At 32.7% G+C, this 21,412-nt stretch overlaps 1 protein-coding gene and 2 non-coding genes across 6 annotated transcripts in view; all 3 read right to left on the bottom strand.

The window, feature by feature from the left end:
- LOC109597601 (multiple C2 and transmembrane domain-containing protein-like) overlaps nucleotides 1-21,412 on the bottom strand; it is a 62,279-nt gene that overhangs the window by 39,121 nt on the left and 1,746 nt on the right. For all 4 annotated transcript variants that reach the window (XR_007547118.1, XR_007547119.1, XM_049962232.1 and 1 more), the window contains exon 2: nucleotides 6,643-6,839. Coding sequence is in view for 2 of the 4 variants with exons in the window: in XM_049962232.1 (XP_049818189.1) it covers nucleotides 6,643-6,839 (197 nt within the window). In the remaining 2 variants the exon portion in view is untranslated. The remainder of the gene's footprint in view (nucleotides 1-6,642; nucleotides 6,840-21,412) is intronic.
- Trnan-guu (transfer RNA asparagine (anticodon GUU)) lies at nucleotides 5,708-5,781 on the bottom strand. The gene has a single exon. It is a non-coding gene; the product is annotated as a tRNA-Asn (tRNA).
- On the bottom strand, nucleotides 6,918-6,990 carry Trnaf-gaa (transfer RNA phenylalanine (anticodon GAA)). Its single transcript has one exon. It is a non-coding gene; the product is annotated as a tRNA-Phe (tRNA).

Below are 21,412 nucleotides of genomic sequence, written 5' to 3'. Positions count from 1 at the left end.
CCACAGCCGAAATTACACAGGGTATAACAAATCTAGTCAAAATTAAAAATAAAAAACTGAAAATCGAATTAGCAAAAAGATTGCCGCCCCCGGGTGGGCTCGAACCACCAACCTTTCGGTTAACAAAAACTAAACTAAACTAAACTAAAATATATTTTATTTGTCTTTTTGTTAAAATACACATCATTGGCTCGTACAGCTCGAGACTTCTGTGGGCACTATATATAGTAGGCTCCGTTCTTGTGGGGGTGGGTTACCGAATGGAGTCCGGGGTTGTCCACCTTCTTGGAGATTGGCACGGCCAATTGCCGGTGTCGTGGCATCTCCGAGCGTCAGCAACGATGTTGAAAGCAAAATGGGTCCAAGACCCCCCTCACATGGTCGTTGCATTTCTGGGGGCATTTTGTCTCAATATGATTTAGATAATGGAACCTGTAGATGAAATTAGCGGAAACTGTTGCTGGATGGCCAGCTTTGCAATTTAGTGCGCTCGGGAAAAACTTAGTCAAAAAACCCGTTGAAGCATTTTTGGGGGAGGTTTCGCGTTGTTCGGATAATGTTTTATGGTTTAGTGGGCGTCTTTACGTTTTGCGTTTTAAGTGGAAAGTTTTGAGTGCGCGGCAGACATTATGGTGGGAGTTTGTGAAAAATTGGAAGTTTATGGTAGAGGGGTTTGTGTCTGTGATTAGGGTCAATGTTGTGGATTCTGACGTCAGCCATGTGTTTTGTGAGTATCGAGTGGTGTATTTGTTTTTCGTAGAATTTATTAGCCTCTTGGATGATGTAATCCTGTACATATGGCACTCCAGTTGTGTCGTGTATGTGTCGGGTTCTGCTTCTCTGGGGTGCGCTGATTGCCATTCTCAGTATTTTGTTTTGCAGTCGTTGTAGTATGTTAATGGCGGTTATTGAGGCTCCACACCAGATGGGGCATGCGTATGTCATGATGGGTCGGAGGATTGTGGTGTATAAGTTAATTTTGTTATCTCTACTCATGGGGCTGTTTGCAGAGATTAGGGGATATAGTGGCTTGATTGCACCAAATATCTTTGGTCTAATTTTGTCTATATGAGGTCTAAAGGTCAGCCGATTGTCCAGATAGGTGCCTAAGTATTTCACGACTTTTTTGCATGGAATGATGGTTCCGTCTATAGTGGGTGGAGATACTATCCTTGTGTTAGTGTATTTTTTTGTAAAGTTGATCAATTCTGTTTTTTCAGGATTTATTTTAATTTTCCATCTCTCAAAAAACGCAGTGAGCATGCCCAGATGGATTTTAATCTGTTGGGTGGCGACCTGTGAGCTAAAGGACGAGCTGTAGATGGCAGTGTCATCAGCGTATAGTGCCAAGTTAGTGTGGGAAAACTTAGGGATGTCGGAGGTATAGAAGTTGTAGAGTTTTGGTGCGAGCACCGTTCCCTGTGGTACTCCTGCCGAAGTGTTTCGTGTTTCGGATAATTCCCCGCTGATTTTTACCTGGAAGGTCCTTCCTCGCAGATACGAGTCGATTAGTTTGACCAGACATTTAGGCAGTTTTAGCTGGTCCAGTTTATACACTAGTCCATCCAACCATACGGTATCGAAGGCTTTCTGCATATCTAAAAAGAGTGCAACTGTGTTTCTCCCGAAGTTCCAGTGCTTCTTAGTGTGTTCAGCAATTCGCGCCACCTGCAGGACTGTGCCATGTTTGGGGCGGAATCCGAACTGCTCGTGTGGTGTTATGTGTAGGTGTGAGTCGGCTGTTTCCAGGCGTCGCAGTATAACTCTTTCGGCTACCTTGGAAATAGAGCTTAGTAGCGATATTGGCCTGTATGAGTTGGGGTTATGTGGCGGTTTACCGGGCTTTAGTACGGGGATAACCACAGCGTGTTTCCATTGTTCTGGGAAGTATTGCAGCCTAATAATACCATTGATAATATAGGTTAGATGGACCAGTGTCTTCCTTGGTATGTTTTTTAAAAGGATGTATTGGATACCGTCTGGTCCTGGAGCTTTGTTATTTGGCAGCTTTCGCAGAATTTGCTGCACTTCACTCGGCCTTGTGAGTAGTTTAGCAAGTTCATTGTTTTGAATTACCTCTGGTTGAGCTTTGTGTATATTCTGAGCCATTTGCTGTATGTAGTTTTGTTCCGGTGTGAGGTTTGTCGTATCAGTTTTATGAATTTCTGCAAAGTGTGTGGAGATGGCTGTAGCTTTAGATTTGTTGGACATGTGCTCGATGTTGTTGTAGAGGATGGTCGGGTATATAGGACGTTCCCCTTTTAGTTTCTTTACGTATCTCCATAAGGAGCAATCCGTGGCTTGGAGCCTGCCCAGAAGGTCCCGCCACACGTTATTTCTGTGTTGCCCGATTTTATATGTAATTTCGTTTTTGAGCCGGTTCATTATTTGTTTGTCATTGTCGAGTTTGTATTTGTGCCAACGTTTTTTGTGGTAGTTTTTTGTTTTGATAGCTTCTGTTATATCATCTGGAAGATCATCTGCTGGTGGTTTGGTTTTTGTTACCTTAGTAGTTTTGTTCCTGGCTATTTTTAGATTGAGTGTGAATGAATCCACTTCTCTCTTTAGTGATTCCAAATCCGTGATGTGACCTCTTAGGACCGTCAGAGTGTTTAGCTCGTGCCTGTACATGTCCCAGTTCGTTTCTCGGAAACAGAATTTGGTTTGTTGGAGGACATTTGTTCTTTTTTGTTGGATATTAATTAGCACTGGGGCATGGTCGGAGTCTAGTTCATGGAGTACAGTTGGTTCAGTCACTCTGCGTACTCCATTGCTTATGACTAGGTCTATTGTTGATGGAGTGCCCCCGTTATTGGGATAGTGCGTGGCTTCTTCAGGGAAAAGGAGGTCAACGTCGGAGTTGAGTATATAATTGTACAGGGTGGCTCCGTTGGTATTATTTCTGTGGCAGTTCCAGGCTGTGTGGCGAGAGTTAAGGTCCCCTAAGATTATGGTTTTGTTATACTTTTTGCAGAGTTGGTCTATTTGTGGTGTAGAAAAATTGTTGGATGGAGGGTTGTATGCGCACATTATTACGGTTCCGTCGGCTAGTTTGATTGATATATTCTCTATATGACTAGGTATACTATCTATTTTGGAGTGTGGGATGGAGTTTTTAACAAGGATTGCAACTCCTCCGTGTGTGTGGCGGGTGTGACCCGGGTTGTATTGCCTGTCTTCTCTGTAAGTTAGATAGTTTTTAATTTTGAAATTATGTCTGCTGGACAGTTTTGTTTCTGTTATGCAGATTATGTCTATTTTGTGTGTGTGCAGAAAATTAATTAAACATGGTATTTTGTTATTAACACTGTTAGCGTTCCAAGTGCAGATCTTCAGCCTAGATGTCATAGTTGTTTACGTCAAAGATGCAGAATTGTAGGAAAGCCTGGAATCTTTCCTGCTTGGTGCCAGCGTTGGACATTCTTGCGGTTAGGTCGCGGAGAGCTTGCACCATCTCCTTCATGTTAACTGCGTTCTGCAAGTCCCTGGCCACCGAGAACAGAGCTCCCATGTCCTCAGCGCCATCAGTGTCATCCTGTTGGTGCCCAGTTGCTCGTTGGGCGTTGTGTGCGGAGCTGGTAGCTATACTTTTTTGGGCCCTCTGTATCCAAATGTTGCTAGCTGGTGCTGATAGCTTCGGTTTTGGGTTGTTTACTTCGATTGTTGTCCGTTCCAGGGGTGGGTATTCTTGTAGGTTGGTTGGGTTAATTACTCCATTGGTTCCCCTGTTATCGCGTCTGGGCAGGTCAGTTAATGTTTTTGGGCCGGTTAATCGTTGAGCTTTTGGGTTGAATTTGTTGTGTTTACGGCGCTCCTCTAATTGTTGTAGTTTGTATATATATACAGGGCATTTGACACTGTTTGCGGTATGTGCCTCCTGGCAGTTAGCGCATTTGGGGGGTTCTTCCCTCGGCTTGGCACAGGTCTTCGTCTCATGTTGGTTGCCGCACTTCAGACACTTAGGATCCCTATTGCAGTTACTAGTGGCATGGCCCCACAGTTGGCATCGATGACACTGTATAATTTGCTTTTCATTTTTCCTTCTCTCCCAGAAAACTCTGGTGTGAAGGATATATCTGCAAGTTGTGTTCAGCCAATCGCAGGTAACTGTAGAATCTGTGACGACCATGAAAAGTGGTCTTTTCGTGGACCTGAGACGATATACCTGGTGTACTATGATGTCGTGGTTTGTTTTTATGTCATTTACTATGGTGTCTGTGTCTGGCTCACCATCCAGCCCCCTTACTACGAACGCGTGTGTTTTTTCGTTGGTATGGGTGTAAGTGTGGAATGCGACTTTCTCTTTTTGTATTTCGTGTAAGTATAATTTGTATTCGAGGTAGTCGTTGATGTATATGTGGGTATTGTTTTTGGTATATTTGATATTATATCCCTTCTTAATAAAGTCATTCAGTTGTGTTTGTAGTGCTTCGTGTTTTGAGGGTTTCCCATCAAGAACTATTGGCGGCGGGGTGGACTTCTTAGATGATTTTCTTGTGTTTGTCTTAGTTTTGTGGGTTTGCGGGTTGTTCTCAGCTGCACTGTCTTCTGTGTCAGTATAATCGGAGTTTCTATTTTTGTGTTTTTTGGTTATGTCGTGCAAAAGTGGAGACAGTCTTTTTCTTTTGTTGAGTAGTACTCCCGTTTCAATTTCGGGTTTGTTCAGTGATTCTAGTTTCTCAAAACGATTATTCAGCATCAGTTTCTCTTCTATGGCGATGCGCTTTGTCATAATCGTTTTTAATGACGTTGTTTTTCTCGGTTTGAGGAATTTATCATTGATGGTGTTTTCTCTAATTTCAGTTTGCGACGGTTCTGGTGGCTTTGTTTGGGTGGTTTCTACTGTTTCAATTGTATCGTAGTCCATAGTAACAGGTGTTTTACTTTTTTGTTCCCCATCGTATTTTGATTTTTGCTTTGGTGGAATTGTTGTGTTGTCATTTATTACTTGTATTTTGTTATTGTTTACATTGTTGATGCGGGATTCCCTAGTTTCTAGTGATCCGTAATTGTTGTGTGTGTTGTTATCGGGGCTGGGACTCGACCTGGTTGCAGGGCGGTGTACCAGAGCCTCAACCTGCATTAGGCACTGGGGTGTGGGTGGTGACATTTGTTTGCTGTTGGAATCCAGACTTGGTTGTACAGATGTGTCAACAGCCTCGGTAGTCACAGATACTGACTCTGAGGAGTTATTCCCCAGGCTTGGGAGGAGGAAGCTTTCTGGTTGGTTGTGTAGGGGCCCTTCAGGGAAAATTTTACTTTTCACCACATTGATAAGGTATTCTCTTTTTGCCACTTGATCCCTCTCATAGTCTGACATATATAGGTCAGACTGGGAAATATTTAATTTTGGGGTTTGTTTGTTTATGTTTGAGCTATCATTCATTTTGCATGGGGACGTGGCGGATGATAAAGATACATTGGTGGACGAAAGTTGGGGGTCGTCTGGTGTTACGCTTTCAGTACAATTGTCTTCCTTACTAAGGGGTGTACTTACGGATTTTGTTTTATTTTTTGAGTAGTATCGTTTTGCTACACCTGTACCTAGGTTTGCGTCATTCCTTCTGCCGCGCCCGGCAATTGTTCGTTTTATTTTGGGCGGCACTATGCAGTCCAACAAAAACACTGAGTGTTCACAGGGGATGAGTCAAGTTTCTCACATCATTAGAACTAAAACTAATTTTAACGGAATTAGCAAAAAGATTGCCGCCCCCGGGTGGGCTCGAACCACCAACCTTTCGGTTAACAGCCGAACGCGCTAGCCAATTGCGCCACGGAGGCTACAAACATATTTTACTATCACATCTACACATTTCAAGGTCTAATTTATAAAACACCATGATAAAATTTGTGTATACAATTTGAATGTAAATACTAAATAATAACAAATGAGCATGGTCGGCAATAACGTCACAGATTGGGTATTTTTACTTAATATATCAAACATCGATAACTCGAATTCTAGAAAGAATCTCTAAATTAAAATTTACGAAACTTTTCTTTCCCCACCAAATGTGACATCAGACTTGCGACCACTTGATTAAAGTGTCATACAAAATATAATACGCCATTACCCCTGCAAACTTTCAAAAGACATGAACAAAATAAATTAGCGTCACATTAATAAACTGTGTTGATGAGATAACCAGAGAATGAAACGTCTACGTTAAAACTGAGACGATTCTTAAGTAAACCGGTTTTAATCAATATTTAGATAAGGAAGGAGATGATAAAATTCCTTTGGTTTTCAAAAGTGAACGTTGTTTCCTCTAATGATTCTTACAACTGGATGACGATATTATTCCCGCGGAATTTCTTACAGACGAAGATGCTGTTGAGCTTTGCATTGATTCAAACCTTCAAAGGAATTGGCAGGAAATTCATTGGGCGCATTCCTATTTAAAACGAACACAAACAAACAAGCCGAAGGAATTCCTAAATTAAATTTTATTAAACTTGTCTTTCTCCACCAAATATGACAATAGAGTTCCAACCACTTGATCAAAGTGGTCAAAGGACTTCAATTCTCATTAAAACTGGGACCATTTTCAAATAGTTTGTGTTAATAGTCTGAATATTATTGATTTTTCGTGTTATCGAAATTCGACCGTAATTGAATTTAATAAAAAATAAAATTCTTACCTTTAATTGTGAAAAGAAAGAATGCGCCTTTTGGTAAACGGATAAATGCGAGGTTTCGGGTGGTGCGGCCGATCTTGGTCTTGCCTCCGGCATTTCTCTAGGACTACTTAGTTCGGAGGTTGATTTGCTTAGATGACGGCCGCCCATATTTGGTTTTGCTGGCATATTGTCTAAGTCGCATATTTCTAGATCTCGTTCTGTAAAAGAAATAATCCAACAATGACATTTTTATTTTTAAATTGTACAATATTATTTGTAAAAGAACCAAAAAGTGCTGCCGAAACCCGGGATCGAACCAGGGACCTTTAGATCTTCAGTCTAACGCTCTCCCAACTGAGCTATTTCGGCTGTTATAAATTAATTTAATTATTTTAAATTTGTTGGAAATATTTATTCTGACAGGTTAGTATTATTAAATTATTTATTTTTAAAAATTTCTGTACATAACATAAAATATCTCGTACGCAACGGTCTATTTAAAGGCAATTTTTTCATAAATTTCTCCAAAATATAGAAAACATAACACACCTGAGACACTCTTGTACACTCCCGGAATCCAGGCTCCATGACCTGGATACAATAAGTTATTATTAAAATTAATATAATTTTTTATTGCCATTTCTAAAAGAAAGGACTCTTGCACTTAAGTAAACAAACGTTCGACTAAATCAAGCATGTGTAGTTGTTTTCAATAAGATTATTTGATAAACCAGTTTGCGTATTTTGATTATCGTATTTTTCTATATCGTATTTGATTCATTGGCGGTTGAATAAGAGCAACACAATGTAAATAAAAAATTTGTTATTTGTTTTTCAGAGATTTTTATTTAACATGACATTATAACCTGATAAATATGTGCTTATTACTTTAAATTAACATTGTTAGGGAATTTCAGATCCAATTTTATTTGTAATTTTTATTTTTTAACATTCAGGTTGTATCTATATTATTAACAAGGTCAATGTTAATACAATATGATGTGAGACTTTACTAAACTGAATATCCTGTTAAACTTAACATCAGTTGTATTTTTTTGTCAATGAAAAACAAGTCTATATGTATACAAAAATATTATTACGTGATAAATTATTATTACAGCAACTTTTATGTTAAATATTTTAGTTATAAATCTTTTTTCTAAGTTAACTGTTAAGATAATATTAATTTACTACTGTCTTTTATACATTTTTATTTTCTAATTTTTTGTTTATAAAAAAAAAGAAATTGATTCATTTTATGTCAGCAATAAAACACAAAGTATAAAGTTTTAAACATATATTAATAATTTCATCCATCATTAAATATAAATTTAAGTGAAAATAAACATAATATGAGAGAGTAAAAGTAAATAAATTTAATTTTTTTATTTTTATATTAAATTATGTTAATATTTTGGATGCATATCCCATATTGTGTATAACCTCTAAGCATCTATTTTTCATAGAGCCTATAAGGTTATGAATGTAATCCCTTGGAACTGAATTCAATGCTGACACAATTGATTGCACTAAATGATTCTTCCGAATTTTTAAATTTTTCTTTGAATAGAATTTCCTTATGCTTTGGATCACTATCATATTGGAATCGCCATATAATTGATGTGTTTTCCTCTGCGTACGTTATTGATGAAAATCTCCAAGTACTGGTACCTATGCATAATTCCATTCTTTTTTAATATAGGGCCAAGTTTACTATCAGAAAATCTTTCACAAATCATCACGTTTCTTGCACCATGTTTAATTGTACCGAACGTGTACTTTTGATCGAACTTTTTGTTGTTTGAACGCTTCACCCATCGAATACCATCTGAATTATGCAACTTAAACTTGCTTTTGTCAGAAAAAAGTACTGTATTCCACTTGGTAAAAGTCTAGTTTTTCCTCAAAATGAACGGTTTTCTTGCAGGTTTTTGAATATATAAGTTGTTCTCCCTTAGACGATGACGAACAGTATGTACAGACGTATTTATTTCTAATTGTTTAGAAATGTCAGCTTGTTTAACACCAGCTTTATACTTCGATATTATGAACTGCTTTAGTTGTACACTTAACTGAATACCACGGAGTATTTTCAAAGTCAATACGTAAAACACGAAATAGGATAGTTAAAATTAAAAACTATGTTTTTAAGTACAGTATAGGATGGTTTCAAGTTTCTTGAATTACTGTGAGGAGTTCAGTCAATTTGTATGTTGTATTTGGCTATAAATATGAACTCCCATATATAAAATCGATGCTTATTATTTTAATTGACAGTAAATAGATATTTAATGTCAATAATTCTTTCTAACCTTACTTATTAAAAACTCTTAAATTCATGTCTTGTTAAACCTAACATTAAGTTTTATTTTCCCCAGGATATATCCACCTTGTCGTGGTCCTGGGGCACTACAAGTCCAATCCATCCCCAGGAAGATCTCGAATCTTCCTCAGATTGGACTTGTTCTTCCGAATCCAGTTGACAGGGAGCTGGCATCTTTGTCAGTTCTGTCTTCTGGTTCAGTATACCCCGTATATGTAAATATACGTTCTTTTCCCCCATGTATGATTTATCATACATGGTAACACTATGGTTATGATCTTCGGATCGGTGTCCCGGTTTTTAAAGTTTTATTTTTTCAGTGAAAAAAACATATTTATTTCTTATAAACAAATATAAACCAATAATAAACCAGCAACAGTGTTTTAAATTTGTGTTATCATAAATATTTTCAACTTTATTTACTAATGGAACATTTTTTGCACGTAATTTTATTTATAACTGACACTAAATAGACATTTAATGTCAATAATTTATTCTAACCCTAATTATAAACCGTTTAATTCATAAAAAACAATATATTTTATAAACACTTTATTGACAATAAGTATTAAATAATACAATACACATAATATAACACTAAAGGGCAATATTAATTTTTTTGAAATTCAGTCATCATCCAGATCTAGGTGTATCTGCCTCATACGCCAGGCCAACATGAAGAGATTGTACAATCTCACAAGGACCACGGCGAATATCTGCATTTCTGGATCCAGAATACGTATGAAGAACAGGCTGACTATCATCGTGGCAATTTTGAATGTAGAGATTTGATTTTACGGTTGTTAGAAACATCCGTCGTTAATATTATGCCAAAACTGAATAGCAATTGTTTATATAAAATGTAAAACAAAAGATATTTCCGTGGAAACAACATTATGATCAACGTAATCTGATAAATATCCCTAAATATTATAAATACTGTTTATATTTGTTTTGCACAGCATTACCGATTTTATGAATTAAAGGTTATTATTATGTAAAATGTTTATTAAATAATTTTATTATTAAATTAAAATTAAAATAATTAAGTTTTATTAACGGCAACATCTCATCGTTCTTAATAATTAACGGTTAGAATAAAAAATATTCTTAAATACCGGTCAGACAAATTACAATTGTCCATGTCACTGCATTAATAATCGATGAATAATAATTAGATACGACAAACGTGCACATGTTGTAATTAATCTTAATGATATAGTCACCAAAAATATAACAAAAACAAATATATGAATATTTTTAACGTGGAAATAATAAAAGTGCTTATGTAAATGGAATTACCCGATAATAATCATATTAAAAATTTATTAATGAATTGGGTATTTTAGTATAATTAGATACATAAAGAGAATCATTTGTTAAACGTGTTATTAGGGGGACGACATTCAATATTAAAGCACATTAACTAAATTACAAATCATGCAACGGACTTCACTTCAAATTTCCATTGAAATTATTCGGAATTAACGGTAAATGATCTGATTAAGTGCATTCAGCGTAAACACTTCAATTTTATATCCGTTAATTGTGGAATCCATAATAAATATTACTTCGTATTTTTTAATTAAAAAATCAATTAATTTTTAAACCTTCACTTAAGCATCACCGATTGGTTTAATTGTTAATTTATTTTCGCTGCACATGGTGAATTAATTTAAATTATTTGGGTAAATATTTATTTATTACTAAAAAATAATAACCTGTCTGAATAACTAATTTTAACCTTTAGTCTGGTATTAAAATGTAATATTTTTATTGGTAGCAATATATTTTCATGTATGAGCATCAGTTCTCCGGTGGCGGCGTCTAAAAATACTTTGCCGTAATAAACTTTGGTAATAAAACGTGTGTTGCGGACAACAGTAAAATAAATTTCAAAAACAAAATTGGATTTGTTACTTGCAATTTATCATCAACAATTTGTGCACAAAGCAATGTAATTTATCTCGCAGAATATGTACAGTAAATAAAATAAATTGCTCGGACGAATTCATCATTTTGTATCACATGAAGAAACGACCCATCAAATTCGTTTTACAAGTTTTGAACAAAAAGGACGGCTAAGCCCGTGACCGCTCCGAAAGTTTTAACAAGCTACTTTTTCACTATATAAAAATGACAGAAGGTGATGCTCCCATTTGCATGGCCGTTGTGCCGCATAACAATGTCTGTTGTGTCACCGTTTTTTGATAACATTCTATTAATAATGATGGTGTGTCATCGTCGGTCATAAATAATTGAGTGGCATTAAAAATTATGACTGGAATAATTTTTATGTTTGCGACCCTAGGTGTGAAACTGTCGAAAGGAGTTTAATGTGAAGCGGAACTTTGATTGTTGGCATGAGGAAACGGTTTCCAGAAACGGTTCTTATTGTTGAGAAAATGGATTTGATGCCACATGACGGATTTAAGTTTTCAAGACGAATCGATATTCCTTTGTGTACAAATTGTGTTTTGATATTTTTAACACTTTAGATGATTTTAAGTTGCTTTTGATGTCAAATTTATTCGTGATTTCGAGTTGACAATTTCATTTGCATATGTAAATTATTTATTGTGCAGTGTGGAAAATTTTCAACAAATTATAAATTCTAATTAAAAAAAATGTTTTAACTGTAGCTATGATATTATTTTAAGTTAACTACAATAATGTATTAATTTTTTGAGAACGAAAATTATTTCAGAGACCTTAAATATTCCAATCCAATAGATTTAAAAAACATAACATATTATCATTTATTGTTTTCACATTTCAAATATTGTAAATAAATATGACATAAGAAATGTGGCAAACTTTAGGTTGAAAGTACATTATAAAATTATGACTTTAATTAATTCGTGGATTATGAAGAGAGGTGTAATTTGTTTATTTTATAACGACACAGTCAACAAATTAAATGTGTCTTTTAGTGTATATTTCTTTTTTAACCTTGTAGTTGTAGCCCCTGTTGATGACCTGAGTTTTAAAATAACATAAAAACAATATCAGAGAAGTCTTTTTATTTACATTTAATTGACAGGAGGCGGATAATGAAGACAAAATAAAAAAAAAAATGAGCAATAAAGAAAACAATTAACTACATATTACTTGTACAGTTAAATTAAGCTAACAAAATCAACAAAGATTAATTGTACTGCTTCTTTAAGCTTTAATTAAATAGAATTGTAAGGATTCTCTCTTCAGTTTAATGAAAAGTATACAGATTAGAAATTAATTAAGTTTGTTATTTTAAATACTTTAGTTTTTATAAATTACTATCATGTTATTTTAATAATGAATTTACATTTTCATTCCACAGTCAATATTTTACTTCAGCCGCCTTTAAAACCTGCTACTATGGAGTACGTATATTTGCTATGTAGTTAACTCACATCAGAAATTTGCATATTTAAATCAACTAGCTCAATTAGCCACGAAATAGCACCACATTTATTTGCAACAAATGTTCACGGCGAATGCTCTGGTATTATTACAATTTGTTTGGTAATAAAGCAACTCTGGCACAGATCTAATACCTAAAATTTTCACTTGCATATTACATGTAAATTTCTTTAAAAAAAACGTTGTATAATTTTAATTATAAAAAATCATTTTATATTTTAATGTTTTAATTTATATTTATCTTTTATTTTTAACAAAATATATTGGCAATTGTTGACTGATACTATATTATTATATTATATTAAAATGTATATTATTATAAAATGTTTAAAACATTTATTTACGCCCGCTACTGTTTTTATTCAATTATTTCTAAAAAACTCTCGAGCATTTTTCAGTAGTATTTCATACAGGAATATTGTGTTTACATTAATTAATGCCTCGTGGCCAACATTTGATGGCCTATAATTCAGAAAGATCGCAAAAAGTTATAAGCAAACAGTTTCGTGTATCAAAACAAGTGGTATCAAAAAGAAGTAGTATATTTCGTGTTCATGGAAGTGTGGAGAATCGAAAATGAGGTGGGCGAAACAGAAAAACCACCAGAGTCTTAGATCGTCGCATCTTAAATTTTAAGAGATTTAGGAAATAAATCAACTAGTTCGAAGACAACTCAGCGTCAGTTAGTGGAAGCAGGACTGCCAGGAAGACGTCCAGCAAAAAAATTCTGTCTTTCAAAATTGAATCGAGAAGCAAGACTTCTTTTCCCTGATATACATTGAAACTGGACAGCAAGAGAATCGAAAAAAGTACTATTTTTGGATGAATCAAAGTTTAACATTTTGAAGTGATGGTGGACAGTTTGTTCATCGCCAAAATATGTCATTATTAAATATGGAGGTGGCAGTGTTATGATTTGGGATTGTTTTTACACTTACGGTGTGAGCCCGACTCACAAAATAGAAGGCAAAATGGATCGATTTCTGTATCGCAACACATCATAAGACACCATGACAATGACCCCAAACACACTTCCAAGGTTGTTAAGGGATGGTTTGTTCAACAAAAAATCAATGTCTTAAAGTGACCAGCTCAATCTCCCGATCTTCATCCAATAGAAAACTTGTAGGAGATTGTGGATAAGAAGATTAAAGCAAATTTCAATATAGGCGAAGAAATAATTTTCAATCCAATTAGTGATACTGGACGAAATATTAAATTTTAGGCCATTTACGTTAGATTTACTTTTTTTTTAATTTTGACGCAATAAAAATTGATATTTTTTTGGTTTTATTCTTTTTTATGTCATCGTGATATGTGACATGATATGTTTCGTCAATAAATAACATAATTTACACACATATATGTGTGTTTTATTATTTAATAGAACAAAAATTAGTCTCATAAGTATATTGTTTAGTATTTAAACAAAAAGGAAATCGCTCTAATTTTATCCCATACTGTATGTGTGCAATAGTGAAAAATACAACAAAATTAAAATCAACAACAACATTTTGTAAGTAATTTCACAAAAAAGGTTTAATTCAAATTTTGTCCACAGTATATAACAACATATTCCAATATTCTATACGTGTTTTTTTTTGACATCATCTTAAAGACCTCAGAAATATTACTTTAAACCCACGTAAAAATTTATTGTTAGTAAGATTTATATTATTTTATTGTACTTTCAGTGGAAAGAAAGAAACATTGCTTTCCAGAGAACAAGGAAATAATACTTAACATGTCCAAACATTGGTGATATAGATAAAAACTTAGGATGCTACCAAAAAATGGTTTACAATGTTATTACACTCATTTGAACATTCAATAAGATAACGACCTAGCAAAAATACAACTCCTTTTATAGTGAGACAAATTGGAGAATCAGTAAACAAAATCCTTTCTTGCCTTCTAGGCAAATAAAAAATATATTAATTGAGTCATATAATATCAGTCTAGTGGAACAATCAGATGTCGACTGAATAAACAAAATATGCAAAGTTGTATTTCAGTAAAGAAACCATTAGTATAAAAAAAGAATATTCGGACAAGATTAAATTTTACACAAGAATATAATTATCCAAATTTTGAGAAAGAGATTTTCATGCATTATTGTAATCCGAAGTATGCGTCCAAAGTAGTTCAAAATTAGTTAAAAGATAAACGTGGTGAGGTTGTCGATGGGCCAGCGCAATGTACGGAACTAAATCCAATTGAAAACTTATGAAGCAACAAGTCTGGATTAATTTAATTAATTTTTGTTTATAATATGTATGTAATTTAAACATTAAAACGTTTACTTTTAAATAGCATATATATAGTATAAACGGTGTTTTAGTTTTTTTTTAAACCATCGGACAACATAAAACAATTTTTGTTTAGAAAATATACTAATTTTAAAAGTAATTATATTTTTTAATAATAAGACATCTACAGAACAGTTTTTGTTTTCATATAATTTAAAAATAAAAATAAATTTAAAAAACTATACGTTTTAATTTTGTTTTATCCGAGAAAAATAACTAAGCAAATGACCATAAAAACGTCATAACAATAAAATAATAAATGAAAAAATTAAAGTAGGTATCAATTATGAAGATGAACAATATAAACTTGAAATTAATATCAGCAAAAATTAATTGTTCTGTTTCTTTTATCGTTAATTAAATATTATTGTAAGTGCTTAGGAGCTATTTATTAACAGTAATAAAAACTACACGAATGCAAAATGCTGTTGAAGTGAGTGAAAGTAAAACAATATCATTAATATTAAAATGTAATTAAAATGTTTGCAACAAATATGAATTGGTAATGATAAATCAGCTACGTAAATAATTTTGCTTTCATATTGTACACAAAATGTGCTGCTCAAACGGTGCACAGAAATCGATGTTGCGTATTGCCACATAGTTAATTCACGCATTTGCATATTTAAATCGGCCGGCTCAATGAACAACGAAATGGCGTAGCCACAATTTTTACTCGAAACAATGGCGGATGCGCCGGTGTGGCTACAATGTGTTCCGTAATAAAAAGACACTTACACGGAAATTTTATGTCGAATCTATTACACATACACACGCAGTACACATAATAAAAATTTAATAGTTACAGTTATGAGGCAATTAATTCGGATGTTGCCATTGTAAGTTTTATCAAAGCACTGTATTTTCAGGAGTCGACCGCGGTCTACACCGCAAAAGATAAGCACAAACAAACCACACATTGTGTGATAATCTTTGCATTCCGTGGACCAAGTTCCATTTACGTTCGTATACGAATATTCATTTGCGGAGCGGATAGTTTCGATTTCGCGTTAATAACCGGTGCCAAAAACCATTGAACGCCGTCCGTTCCCAACCGAAGCCGTATCTAAATAAACTCACTTCTTGTGCATGCCGCTGATGTTATTTAATCCACAGTAAATTGCGCCAATACTTATGCTAATATCGGTTAATTTGTAACAATAAACCGCCGTATCGTCTGTCATCATCAGGAAAACAATACCGCACTGAATTATGCACCGTTCAACACGTCCACTGAAACCTGAACTATTGATATGTTGCTCATTATCAACACAAACCCGACGGCTGAACAAACGTAAAAATTTATTCAAAATTGGACCAATCAAAACAACCGGAATGTCCGGAAGTAGAATGGACGGTTCAAATCAAATACGAGATTATTGATTCCGACCCAATAATTAAACAGATATTACTTGGCACAAGCTTATTCAATTCGTACCAATCGATATCAATTTCCGCTGAAATATCTATCGTGAGACGAATAATAACCAGAAAAAAAAACATTAATTCAAACCGACGGTGATTTTTTTTTTTTAATTGTTCGTAAGTTCGGTTTAAAAGCAAAATCTGCTAGCCGGTTAAAACGGTTAGTTGTTTGCAGCTGAACAAAATTAAAGCCGCACATCGAGGAAATAAATTCGGTTCTTTGGTTCGGCTGTTGTTGAATGTCGCAGCCGATTTAAAAGTTTGTACATTAAAAGCTGACAAAGGTTTAATTTAATTTAAATTATCGCACCATCGCCTCTTGAATTGTAATTGAACGAGAACAAACAAATCACGTTACGAACGGCACAATAAACGAATGTGTTTCGATTGATTTATTCGAAAATAGAGTATAGAATACGGCATAATTTGACCGATTACGTAGGCGGATTGAACTTTGTCGTTGTGAATTTCAAAATGTTTTTGTTTGGAAACAAAGATAAAAATCATGTCCCGTGATTGACGGTAAATTTTGGGGACGAGTCAAAATTACAACAAAATACAAATGTTGCGCACAGGTGCATGATAGAGATCAATAAATTTAACATCTGTAGAGCAAATACGTTTTATTAGGGTTTGAGCGACGTGCCGGATAAATTCCCCGGTGTGAAGGAAACGCAGTATCGAATAAGAGTAAGAGCAAGAACAGTCCTTTGTCCCGTACTTATTTGATGAGATGAGATCTGGCCTCAAAGCAGTCGTATCCTGTATGGATTTTTTAACTATAACAAAATGTCAGGTTGGATGAATATACCTTGATATAATGTTTTTTCGTCAAAGTACACTTGGGAATTATGGATGTAGGTCAAAAAGATGTCTCTCCTTTTAATCTTTGTAAGAGTGATTATTTCCCATACATATGTTATAAGCATTGAATGAATACGTATTTTTATTATAATTAGAGATTAGACCTGCGCTTTCTGATAATGGCTAAGACAATCAATATGCCTCATTTCATTTATACGTATTCTTTATATTTTATGTTGTTCACAATTGTTCATGTTTCTTTAATGTCAGTGTGATTAAAATATATTTTTATTTATACTAATTTTTCATATGTAATATTAAGCAATTTGTCGAAAATATATTATCAATGTAAAATCTTAATTAACACTTAACTGAAATTATAGAGGGGTCAACTGTAATGTGTTAATTTTTTAATAACACTTCATTACTTTAAGTAAAGATTTTGCTATTTAATTAGGAAATTTTGATCAACAGTAAATTGTAAGGGAAGAAATAATTGACTATTATTATTTCCAGTTAAAAACTACGATTTCGAAGTAGGAATCAAATAGTACAGAATGAACTGTAATATAAAATCATTAAGTTCTAAATAACAGTATTTCAAATTGATTAATAATTTGCAAATTATAGATTGAGACCAATTTTTGTTTATATACGTACGAAATGTGATAATAATTACATATACTGAAATAGCATAATATTTATGTTTATTGTATAATACAATATTATAATATAATATACTAAAACTAATATTATTAGACTGATGACAGGATACCAATAAAAACTATTTTTATATATTTGGTGGTAATAAACGCTCATGTGGAAACATATAAAGTTTTGTGGAATTGAAACAGTTCTGATATTAATAAAAGTTTACTTTTCTGTCCAATATGATTCATTACATCACTTGGGATTAGTTGGCTAAAGTACTTTAAGTTAATTCTCCTTTATACCTAATTAGGTCTCGATAAAGGACAATTTTTTTCCCATCAACAGATGCCAATGTGTTAATGACGATGGCCGATGATTTAAAAATCTAAGTTTTATATATAAACACAGTCAAAACTCTTGAACCCCCAAATATTCTTGAGAAAATAACATGTTATAATTAATTGTACATTATTTATTGCTTTATTTCAAAGGTTTTTAGCACATTGGTTCGATGTAACACTGGCGAAAAGAAAAAAAAAAGTAAAAATTGCACATATTGTACAATATTGGATAAAAATTCAAAAATATAAATGCTTATACACATACAGTAGTGCCCTCCATAATTATTAAAATTATTAATATATTAAAATATATTAAATTGGATGCATCTACAATGTTTATTTATGTTTTTATATTATTATTGTGTATACTCTGAAACTAGTCAATTCCTAAAAATCGTAATTTTTAATTTTCAATAGGCAAAATTGCACCTTTTATTTCTTGCTTAGTAACTATACTATATGTGTTACGCACAATTAAAATTCTGATTATCATATTATAAAAGTTAAATAAATTAGTTTTTTATATATGAAAAAGAAAACAAATTAATTTACATTCTGACAACTCACAACTTCTATAATAAAAAAAAACAATCTCACAATTCTAAACACTTTTAGAATATGTGAAAATGTGCAATAAGAGCAAACCATAAACTAAAATAACAAAAAGGCCGTTCATGATAAAGCGACAGAAACATCAGAAAAATAAGCTCCGTTTTAAAAAATTGAAAATGTACTGACTAAAAGTTAAACGGCACAATTTGAATGTATATTAAATAGTGTAATAATATATATGTATTTGTTTTTCAATTGTTTTGTTTGTTAATTTATATTTTTATTCAGTCAACACGAATCAATAGATATTTTTAAATCAGCACTGTATACATATCAGGTTTTTGTTTTTGTGTTGTATTATTTAAATATTCATTTTTAGACATAAAAAATTGTTTATTATGTATAACCTTTATGTATTTAAGGACAATTTGTTGATAGAAAGTACCCAAGATATTTTGTGGAATATAAAATAAAAGTAACTAAATAGGTTACTTTCTTTATATAATGGTGTATGAAAAAGAAAACAAACTAATTGGTATTTCCGATAATTTACAAATTGTATAACGGAATGAAACAACTTAACAATTGTTAAGCATTTGTAGAATATGTAAAACGTGCAATAAAAGTAAACCATAAAGGAAAAATTACAAAAGGGTCGTTCTTAATAAAACGACTGAAACATAAGACAGATAAGCTCTTTTCAAAAGATACAAAAGGTGTTCATTGAAAGTTAAACTGGCAGCTTTCAAATCACCTATATTAAAAAGTGTTATAATACCGTAATGAGTTGCTTTGTTATTTGTTTTTCAATTATTTTGTTTGTAATATATCATTTGTTTATTAGACACCGATTAATAACTATTTTATATACTTCAGCACGGTATACAGATATTATACTATGTGTTTGTTCTAATGAAGTATAATTTAAGTAGCAAATATTAGTTTTCATTGTATTGTTTATTACATACAACTTTGCATAAGTAATTATGTATATAAAAATTTCTTGATTGCAAGTACCTAAAATGCTTCGTGAAAAAAAAAGTTCCTTAAGATAATTATAGGCAAGATATCGCAAAATCTGTCTCGTCATGCGCTAATCAAATCCATTTCGAATTGGATCAATTTCGGAGATAAACATTTCAACACCATTCCCCGTCGTTCGTTTGATGCATGTTTACGTGCACGTAGACCAGCAAAAAAAAAACACCTCAACTTTCGTCCAAAAACGTACAAAGAAGGTTATTTTCTACTTACGAACACACTAACTGACCGTCTTAGGATTGGAAGAAAGTCGTATAAAGTCGTATTTAGCGACGAAAGTTCGACTGGTCTGATAGGGATCGTGGAGGTTTTTGTTGGGTCGCCTTATATGGACATAATGTGGGTCCGGACCATCGTAATCAGGGGATTACTTATAAAGATAATAATAAAAAATGTATTATAATGAGCATAATATAACTGTGTTTATTGTAACTCTAGTACTACTAAGAATTTTTTGCAGGTTGGAATATAACACTAAGTTTTTTTCAACGAAATAACAGACTTAAACATACATCCAAAGTTGTGAAAGTGTGCTTAAAACACCCGAATTACGTTCCATTAAAAACTAATGGGTAAAAGTGGAGAGAAAGATTCAGGGTAAACATTTAAAGACCGTGACATTTTTCTGAGATGATTAAGCTCTTTAGGAAAACTCGGATCAAGACATTTTGTGCAGACACTAAAATATGTTAAACTAGACTACATATTTTGCATTTTTAATCGAGATTTTAAATTTTTGATTCAGTTAGTTTAATTAAAAAAATTAAAATTTTGTTATATTTACTTATCTCTAATAGCATTAAATTATTTTCTTTTTCACTAAATTTTCATAAATTTCCCTTAATTTATTAAAAAAAAAGAAATTTTTAAAAGTATTCCATAATTTTGAGGCGTTGTATATATTAAAAATATGAGCTGTACTACTTTAATTGGATGCCAATATCTATAATATTTATTGTTTTTTTTTTGTTATTATTGTGTCTATTATGGAATTGGTTTACTACTTTAATTCTTTAAAAAACTGCTTCACAGAAAAAGAATTTTTAAAAAATAGTAATTTAACAAAGCAAATAAAATAAAAAACATCGGCACAATGCAGATACATTGGCATAAATTTTGTCCATGGCAGATGGTGAAGGCTATGATGAATGTTTAGTCCATGCCAATATAACAGTCGAGCCTTATTAATATATAATAACATAATTTAGATATGTTTTAGATTACTTTTAATCCACTCGATTAGAAGCGATACTGTCTATTATATGAAAAATGAACTATTGAAGCCATTAATAAAATTAGTAAATAAACATAAAAGAACCAGGAGGAAGATTCTTTTGTTAAAATAAACACATTGTCACTTCCAATGTTCGTTGTTTATAAGTAATCGATGGAAACAGGAGGAAACATATTTTGATTGTCGTACACGTTTTAATTTTACGACGACGTATGATCTGACAATTATCAACTGTGAATAGACTGCAATTTTTAAAATTATATAATTACAGTAATCACGCAAAATTGCAGTGGATAAGAAAAATGACGACAAAATAGTAATTAAAAAAATGTTTGGCATTTTCGTTAACATTTCTCGGCCGCTTTTCCCAGACTTTATTAATTTAGTGTTCATTCTTTCTAAAACACTTAATTAAATTTTACCAGTTATGAGAGAATGTCGAGAAATATCTTATTAAATTTTATTATTTTGTGTACCCAGAAAAAACGTGAATACAATGCAAAAATTAAGTGTAAGTATAAGAAATGAATTTACTGGAATAAACAACATACATATGTATATCTGACATGTAAATAACTATCAATTGCTAATGCAAATGTTTCAATTGATAACAATATGCGACTATCTACTTAAACGATAATTGCTGAAGCTAAACAAACTACAAATGTATAATACCATACGTACTGTATAATTTTATTTCTTTTAT

Source organism: Aethina tumida, chromosome 1, assembly GCF_024364675.1.
Source record: "Aethina tumida isolate Nest 87 chromosome 1, icAetTumi1.1, whole genome shotgun sequence".
In the NCBI taxonomy this organism is placed as follows: domain Eukaryota; kingdom Metazoa; phylum Arthropoda; class Insecta; order Coleoptera; family Nitidulidae; genus Aethina; species Aethina tumida.
The sequence above is the reverse complement of the archived record's forward strand: the minus strand, read 5'-3'. Positions and strand labels throughout refer to the sequence as shown.